Source organism: Rhea americana, unplaced genomic scaffold, assembly GCF_003343005.1.
Source record: "Rhea americana isolate MKP2758 unplaced genomic scaffold, rheAme1 scaffold_15, whole genome shotgun sequence".
Lineage (NCBI taxonomy): Eukaryota > Metazoa > Chordata > Aves > Rheiformes > Rheidae > Rhea > Rhea americana.
In genome coordinates this window covers 2,044,319-2,053,807 of record NW_028185594.1, presented here as the reverse complement: position 1 = coordinate 2,053,807, position 9,489 = coordinate 2,044,319, and the positions used below count along the sequence as shown (strand labels likewise).

General features: G+C 42.1%; 1 protein-coding gene across 7 annotated transcripts in view; it reads right to left on the bottom strand.

Moving 5' to 3' along the window:
• KANSL1L (KAT8 regulatory NSL complex subunit 1 like) overlaps positions 1-9,489 on the bottom strand; it is a 57,060-nt gene that overhangs the window by 15,460 nt on the left and 32,111 nt on the right. For all 7 annotated transcript variants that reach the window (XR_014895129.1, XR_014895131.1, XR_014895132.1 and 4 more), the window contains exon 6: positions 3,214-3,373. Coding sequence is in view for 3 of the 7 variants with exons in the window: in XM_085299328.1 (XP_085155454.1) it covers positions 3,214-3,373 (160 nt within the window). In the remaining 4 variants the exon portion in view is untranslated. The remainder of the gene's footprint in view (positions 1-3,213; positions 3,374-9,489) is intronic.

Here is a 9,489-nt window from a genome sequence, read left to right as displayed (position 1 = left end):
AAAAAGAAAAAAGAAAAAAGAAAAAAAAAAAGGCAAACCAGACATTCTAGAGATGTGATTTTTTGCATTTGTAAATCAACAAATTTGAGGCAAGGTAATTCTCAGCAATACAGCTACTGCGTGTCTGCCACCCTCCACTGTAGACAAAGCACCCGTAGTATTTTCTGTCAGGTATCTAAGACCACAAGWACTATGCAGGATAATCTCCATTAATTGCCTGGAGGTAAAAACTCTTCATTTCTGTTAGTGTGAGAGACATTAAGAAGAAATACATCATAGTAAAAAGCAGGCCAGWCGACTACTAAATTCAGAATGAGAAAGGGAGTGAGGGCAGGGCCGAAGGGGAGGCATGAAACCACTGTTATTTATGTACAACCTTAGCCTCAGATGCCCTGAGGACTTGCCAGGAGAGGAATCTCCAACATGCTGTGCTAACTAGAAAGAACAAATTCTTTCAATCTGATACTGATCTAACCAGATACTTTGTCACAGGACTGAAGGTGACCTGGAAAAGGTTTTTTCTCCCCCAAGGTTTTTGGCTCTTTTCCTATTCTATATCTGAATGAAACATAAAGAAGACTTGAAAGGTTTATCAGACACAGCTTTTAAGAAATAAACAAAAMCATTTATCAGTAGGGAATGCTTTTCAGTGAGGAATCACATGGATGTTTCAGAGATTGTTTACTATGTGCTCCTACAGCTTAATTAAAAGGGTAGGAGTGTTTGTCCCAGTTAAACCACAGGCTATGTGCAGAAACACCAGACACGCCTCCCAGACTTCTTAGATATAAACTACAATTTTCCTGCTATTTGGGTGCAAGTTTAAAGAGGCAGTTTTATGCTCAAGGTATGCTGCAACCACTCACATACCTTCTGGTAAAAATCCTTAGTGAAGTGAAACCTCCGGAGGGAAAATTTTGAAATGTAATGACAGCTACATGTCCAGAGGCAAGAACACTAGYGAGTCAGTCCAACTACACCGTATTACTAGGTTACCTGCAAATTGTGATTCTTGTTTTAAAAGTAAAGAATAGGTGCAACAGAGAACAACATCTGCGTCATGAATCTGAATCCGTCTGCTCTTCAGCTAGGTGGCAGCACAGCAGATGCTCTTCTCTTAAACCTGCACGTGTGAGTTGTAGTGAACCTGCGAGAGTAGAGACCTCCTACAGATGCCCCGTCCACACCTGCGYGCAGGCTGCTGAAGAGTTCTCCAAACTGAGGATTTACTTCAATCCCCGACCAGGATGGAGTGTGTACACTGCCATTCTGAGAAGACACTGGGTCTGATTAAAGACTCAGACAGTTCCTCRCAAGACCCAGCCTCACGTTCAGGATTACTCTGTGGCAAAGAACTCTCGGCAAAATAGCAKAGTGCCCACACTGGTCAATGACTATCTGGAAGTAGTTTTTTCCTAAGGCAAAAATCAAGTCACATGAATCCCTTCTGCTGAGAGCAGCATTTAATATGCTATTTTGAAGTCTCAAGTGTTGTCAAGTCAGCTGCACTAGTTTCAAGGCTAAGAAGAATCAGAAACATCTGCACTACTGTTCAAAAACATTTAAAGAACCAGTTTACAGAAAAGATGAACTTCAAAGATCACCAAAACTGCTGACTATCACAAAAATAATTAGAAAAACTAACTAAAGCTTTTGGGCCTACAGCAAAGGGCCTGAACTGAAAGCTGCTGACAAAAACAGCAGAATGGAGATACACCATTCAGTGGGAAAAAGCGCTGTCAAAGGGCCTACCACCAACTCAAAGGGTTGTGATCAGCAGCACAAAGCCCAGCTGGAGCTCAATGCTGGTGTCAAAASTAACATCTTCATTAATGACCTGGATGATGAGACCAAGGGCACCCTCAGCAAGGTTGCTGATGACATGAAATTGGAAGGAGTGGCTGATACACCAGGAGGCTRTGCTGCCATTCARAGRGACCATGACAAGCTGGAGAAACAGTCATAGAGAAACCTCATGAAGTTCAAAGGGAAGTACAGAGTCCTGTATCTAGGGAGGAATACCCCACGTACCAGAACAGGCTGGGGGCTGACCTGCTGGAAAGCGGCTTTGCAGAGAAGGACTCAGCGGTGCTGGTGGGCAACAAATTGAGCATGGGCCAGCAACGCGCCCTTGCAGCAAGAAGGCCGGCAGTATCCTGGGCTGCATTAGGAGAAGTGTCACCAACAGGTCGAGGGAAGCGATCCTTCCCCTTAGCTCAGCACTGGTGAGGCCGCACCTYGAGTGCYGTSTCCAGCTTTGGGCMTGCAGTACCAGAAAGACGCAGATTTACGGGAGCAAGTCCAGTGAAGGGCTGCTGRGATGATCAAGGGGCTGGAGCACCTCTTGTGAGAGASCTGGGGCTGTTCACCCTGGAGGAGAAAAGGCTCAGAGGGATCTTCTGAATGTGCATAAATATCTGTCAGGAGGGTGTCAAGAGGAAGGGGCCAGGCTCTTCTCAGTTGGGCCCAGTGACAGGACAAGAGGCAACAGGCACAAGCTGAAATACAGGAAGTTCTGTCTGAACATAAAAGCACTTCTTCATTGGGAGGGCGATTGAGCACTGGAACAGGTTGCCCAGGGAGGYTGTGGAGTCTCCATCCTTGGAGATATGCAAACCCTGACTGGATAGGGTCTTGGGCAACTTGCACTAGGTGACCCTGCTTGAGCAGGGGTGGAGCTGGACCAGATGATCTCCAGATCTTCCAACTCCAATTATTTTGTGTGATTCTTTGACTCAATTAGAAATGAAGTAACCTAAAATGTGAAACTAAATTTAAATATTCAGCATGCTAGGGAAACTCTGAATCTTGTTTTTACAACTATTTCTTGTAATTCTTTTTCCCTCAAACTTTAGACTCTGCCCATTACTGCACARAAGACCTATGCAGACAGTGAAACTGACTGCTTGCACGTGATACCAAAACAAAACACCACGAAACATGCAAAACCACCTTAACCAGAAAGTTTTCCCTGGCCAGCCTCTCTTGCTGTAAACACCCTGCTGGAATGTGAAATCTAGTAGATGTGTTTTTCAAAAGTCAGGATGAAGGTAAGATGTTTATTTAGTCTAAACTCAAGTACTTCATCAGTGTGAAGCCTTCTATAAGAGAGCAAGTTACAAAATCACTGAAAAGAAAAGTTAGACCATGAACTCTACAGCTCTCACAAACACAGCATCCCTCTGTTAAAGCCATGGAGTTGGAGTTACTTACCTGAAGGGAATGATAAGACTGGATGGAAAGAAGAGTCCAGCTCTTGCACATAATGCAGTATTTTAGATGCCGTACCATCACTCTCGCCCAAAGGTGAGCCTGCAGCCATATACGGTAACTGAGTTTTACATGTCAAGGAGGCATCTCTAGATGGCAAAGTCTGTGGGGATACACAGAGACAAAGGTTAAYTTCTCCTTTACTTGCTTCCTCAAACAGGACCACAGAGGTCAGCACATTGGTGAGTGACACTCTTTGCTATGTGAATGGGAGAAGTATTCCTACAAACCTGAGCTCTAAATATGAGATAGTATACTTATCACAGACTATGGAGTACCATAGAAAGAATAATAAAAGAAAGAAATRCCTTTTATTTAAGGCTAGGAAATAGTTCCCAGAGTTTCCAGGGCAGAACGTAACTGTTACCAAGCATTATTTTGTTACATCCCAAGACCAATGATCTTMTAATTCCCAGGCCAGTGCAACAGGCATGGTGCAGATACACAAAACTAACACAAGACTAAGTACGGGAGTCTTCTCTGCTCATCCCCCTTTGATGTCCTGAATTCCCTAGTGTCTCTATCTCTAGATAGTTTGAGCTTATAAATTTTAATGCAAGACACAACATTAAACATTTTGAGCACAACGTATATCTACACAAAGCAGGAGGACAAAGTCCTTACCTTGCTGTAATTTAAATGTTAGATAAGCAACAGAAACAAAGAAAGATACAGAGCAGTAAATATAGAAGAGGGATGCAATAAGGATGGATTAATATGTAGTAAGAGGAATTGTAAGAGAGAGGATAACTGCAAAGAAAGACTAATTTAGCTGTTTGTTTGCAAGGCACATTAAAGTATGGGAAACACACTTTATGCTTATGATGAATTGTACCATAGCAGYAGGGGCAAAGTCCCACGAAAGTAAGGCAGGAAGCAGGGTGAAAATGGACAGAAACAAAAAGCAGAATGTGGGCAATATCATGCTGAGCTCTGACAGAAAGAACCAAAGAACTGAATGTGAAAGGATACAGGGCGGCAGTCAAGAGAAGCCAATGCAACAGAGTGAGCTAGAAAAAACACTGCAGGGAAACAGCGCCACTTAAGCTACTTTCAGCCTTAGTGAATACTAACTGCAGTAGCCCCAAAGGTACTGATGTTCTTAAGGGCTTCCACCGCCATGTGCAAAAAAATGGCTTTTGCTACTTTGTCAAAGGCTGTGAAGCTCAAAGGCAGGAGGGGAGGGAGTGGGGACACTGGGGGGGGGGGCGACACCATACTAAGTGCCAGGTTTATCACCTCCTGGAACAAGATTTCAACTTAAGAAACAGTACGAATGATTACAACAGCAGAATTCCTGATTCTCTTACGATTTTTATGGAGTGAAAGGAAAACACCTAGCAGCTGCCACAGTGGCAAGACGGTCCTTTGATCATCTCTACTTGTATTTTTAGTAATTCTACCTTCTGAATCCAAGATACCCCCTTAGCTGTTTCTTTCTGCTTGAAATATGCCTGGCTGTATTTGAACAATATCACTCATCTGCGAGTGATGCAGTGATTGCACCCACAACCTAACTGCCCCCTCCGCTTACTTAYCAGTGCTTCTGTCAGTGGCATCAGTATTCATAACCTACAGTGCACGTCAGAAAATACCCCATAAAAATGTTCTCTCTCCCCTTATTCTCAACCAAACAATTCCCTAAACTGGTATTTTATTGCAGGCTCTATTAAAATTATATACATTACATGTTACGAAGCTGGAGCAGGGGAGAGACCCTGCTGTGCAGGGAGTCTGTATTTCATAGTTTTTTCAAMGGAAAACATTAAGAGTCCTAAATCCACCTTAATCCCCATGTATAGGTTTACAAAGAAGTACTTCCAACTTAACTTGGAAAGAGGTCTTTTCTACTCCAGGACTCCCTCAAATCAATGCTTTATTATTTCCTGTGACAGACATATGGGACTCTTCATCTCTAGATTTAAACATCCATGAAGTGTTGGCAGAACTGTGACCTACGCTTAGAGACTAGAAAGATAAATTTGAAAGCAAATTTAATGCTTCCCATGCCATGGACCATTAAGCTAAAGCTTAAACAGCTTTTAGRTAGTTGTTTTACCTTCAGTACAGTAAGGGTTTGCTTTCCAAAACTGCAGAAAAGCGTATTTCCCCTTGAGATTGCATTTCTTCCCCAGAGTCTGCTATTGAATCTGCTGCTGCATCTCTGTGCATGAAGAGTTTTGTGTTCCTGTTTTCGCGTGGGCATTTTTTTTAATAGAAATGAATCCACATTAAATAATAAATTTCGTTCTTCAAWAAAGAAAACCCAAACAGACTAGACTAACATTTACTGACATCCAAGCTTTTAGTTCTGGCTTGCTTTTTCTTCACTTTATTCCCAAACACATTTAGAATACAGCTTAAAGCTAAGCCTGCTCCAAAACATGCATAATATGGTCAAATAACCTCCACAGTCTCAATCTATTTTAAAACAGTAATAAAATCCAATTGCCAACATTTATAAATACCAAATTCTTTTCCTCATGTTGTCTGTGATGGGAGTTACAAAATGCTATGCTTAAATTTGCACATTATTTTCTTGAACGCTCTGGCATCAACATCTAAATAATTATATCTTTCATTAAGTCAGTTCATCATTCAAGAGAAAATATGGACTTATACTGAAGCAAGAGCTATTTTATTTTAAATGCCCATGAAGCTGCTAGAAATGAGCTAAACAATCTGGCATCATCTGGGCTCCRAGCTATTAGATCCGCTTTAAATTTCTGATGAGGTAGCTTTCCACTGGAAAACGCTGAATTAGTGAAGTCATGATATTTGTCAGGAATATTGATTTAATCAACTCTTGATGAAAAAAAATTACTGAAGCACTTCTTTCTGGAATGAAAGCATGTTGCTCAAAGGAAGTGCTTCAACCTTACTGAAATAAAGCTGGAGAACTTGTTTATTGGAAAACTCCCCTCTGCCAGCTTCCGATTCAGCACGGAACAGAGTCTACAACCCAACCGGGCAAAACAACCCCGTAAAAACAAACATTTCGCCACAGCAATGGCAAGTTGTTTCAAGAAACTAAGGCATACTGATGTCTTTGGGGAGATTTGAGAGAGGCCTTTGAGAGAGGCCTCCACAGCAAGCCTGGCTACAGCAGCAACCCTGCCAAAGGCAAAAACAAGTATTAGCAAACTCTTATCGGGTTTTCCTCTGCTATACTATACCTTGCACRTATCTCCTGAAACTTACTTCTTCCCCATTGAAATATCAAACCTCACACTTCCTGAGTTTAAGTAGATATGAAGAATAGTATTACACTAAATACATTCTATCATGGAAAAGAAAATAAACGGTATTTAAGAGAAAATCAACAGYGTGCAACCTTTACATTAAAGTAAAAGCAGAGCCCTGTTTTAAACTTCGTAAGAAACTTCCAATAGTATAATGAATTTTAATCTTCTGGCAATTTTTCCTTCAGCACCGTTTTATCGGGTCACAGAAAATACAGTGAGCAATTTATGTTGATATTCAAAACACATTCTTGCACTTGTCTGTGACAAATTGATGCCTTAGTTGAAGCCCAATTAGCTCATGTCTCTCTTCCAGAAAGACCAGAAAGCTCAACAGTATCGGCAACCACTCTTTGCACCRTGAAAACAGCTTGCTTCTCTGAAGCAAACACTTATGCTGAAGTGTAACAACCCAACAGGGCGCCACAGTTCAATTRCACCAATATGTACGAACCCAGTAGGTTAATTAAGTTAGCTCAAATACACTCCACTGAATACCTGTCATGTCTGCTTCTGATTACTTTTATAAACCTGAAAAAGGCAAGGTAAAAGCATCTGTTCTCCCCCCCACCAAACACACACACTCAGCAGTTTACAGCAGTATCAAAGGGGAGGTTTCCCCTTCAGTGTAAGGGCAAATGAGCAGAAAATTAAGYGCAGAGACTTAACCGCGGGATCTGAGAGAACCGCAGTATGGATGGCTCTGCTGCAGAAGGGGATCGGTGTCATAAAAGGATCAGTAACTTCTACCCTCCTCTTTGAGCACCAAACACATTGCTAATTTTTTATCCTCTAAAAGCAACACGTACACCTGCATCCACACAGCTCAAACAGAGCACCAAGTTACTGGCTTGCTGCTGTGCTTTAGCTTTAGAAATTGCCTTAACAGTCAACCCACTTCTTCCCAGCCTCCCTCTTCTGCACCTAATCATCTGCTCCAAGGAGAGGTGCATCGCTCTGACAGAGCACACGGTTAAATGAAATGTTTGTATTTCATAGGCTAAACCTCTGGTGTTCCCTGAACTACGTACACAGCCTCAGCGCGGAGCGCAGGGAACATGCCACCCACGGGTAGGGACAGGCTACACTGAAAGCCCCGAAGATTATCTCCTGTCAACATGCACAGGGGGAAGGGTGCCAAAGCACCTAAAGCATCCCTACCTGGCACGGTGCCTGACAGATGATGCCAAAGATACAGACTACACCACGCAGCCTCCCCACCAGGTGAAGTTTCCATAGATGTCAAAGGCCCTGATCCTTCCCATGCCCTTACTGCGGTCTCTAGGTGGGAACTGAGAGGAACAACCTGCTCAGCATCCAGCTTGCCTCAAACTCAAATTTTGGTCGGTGTCATAAAAGGATCAGTAACTTCCACCCTTCTCAGAGGCGATCTACCTTGTACAAAAGTTTAGCTTCTTAGTTCTGTTTTAAGCCACCGAGAGATAGATTTCCACCTGCTCTGGGAGATGCGTGCTGTATTAAACATCTCAACACAAAGACTTTTTGTTCAACTCACAAATTGACTGGAAATCAAAGTTAGTGTTTAATCTTTGACCAGTTCAACAAACCAAAAGGAGGAAGACTTTCTAACCCACTCAGACATGTTTTGTAAAAATGCCAGGTAGAAATGAAGGTAGATATCATCAGTACAACACTACAAAAATACCATGATAAGCCAATTCTACAGGACTGTAGAAAGCACACCTCAGGCTCATCACTCCGCAAAAAACCAAACTCACTTTTCAGGGACTGACTATTTTGCCATGAACTTCTACACAGGCTGGACTCAGTTCCACTGGCAATATTACAGCTTGTGAGACCAGACGTTCCCCTTTCCTTGCTCCCCAGCAGACAACAGGCTCGTCACACATTCGGCATTACCACAGCAGGATGCGTGGCAATTCTTTTTGGCTTTTCAGAATAGGTGTTTTTACTAACAAAAGACTTATTCATTTAGGTGATGTCTTTTTGCTTACTATTTATACATTGCTTTCATGAAATTATACTTCATGAGTGAAAAAAAAAAAATCATTTCCATAATGAAAAAAGAAAAAAAGAAAAGAAAACAACAAATCAATAAACTTGCAGTGTTAAAACAGTAATTTTATCAACTATTACCTTCACTTATAACATGGTAAACCACACCCAAAGGATTCGCCTCCCCAGCCCGRATACCGACCAGGTTCACAGGTACCTGGTCACAAGGTACCAGCCACTCTCACTGCAGCACGATGCATCCTCTTCTTGAAACCAGCCTGCAGGAGACTGGGCAACACAGCAACACTCCTCATATTCACTGCTTTTTAGAAGGCAGCTATGCCAAGAAGCCATGCAGAAGCAGGTGGTGGATGGCACTATCTAGGGTTAACAAGGAGGGGGATGAAAAAAAGCAAACTTTGTTCAGTGCAACTAAAAGGAAATGGCTGCTTCACTACGTGAAAGGCTAAACTCACCCGTATCTCCTCAGATACAAATGAGCTACAACATGGACAATACAGTAGATGAAATGAGATTATTTTCTAGGAAGCAGGCTCTAAAAGAGCCTGCAAACAGTTTCTATAAACACTGCCTAACAAAGTGTTTCACCTGGCAGAAAACGGGGTGCAACTTCCCCAGTATGTACAGTATTCTGAGTAATTTCATGTCTGTACACACACTTCTTTATAAATTAAAACTGAGGAAAACTGGAAAACTCAACTCACTGGAAATGAGGGCAAGGGCACTCATTTCCTGCAATTTTTGGTGCTCACTATGCATCACTTGCAGGTAACAGACATTCAGCAAACATAAGGGCTCTGCTATGCTGAGTATAATACAAATTATGTAAAAYATACTTTTCCCTAAGAAAACGAAAACCAAAAGATGTGGTCCTTGCTCTCAGAATCCCCTACGTATTTATCACAGAACATCTAAAAAATATATATCACCAGCTCTAAGCATGCATTAAGAAAGTAGTGGGGTATACACACAAAAAAAA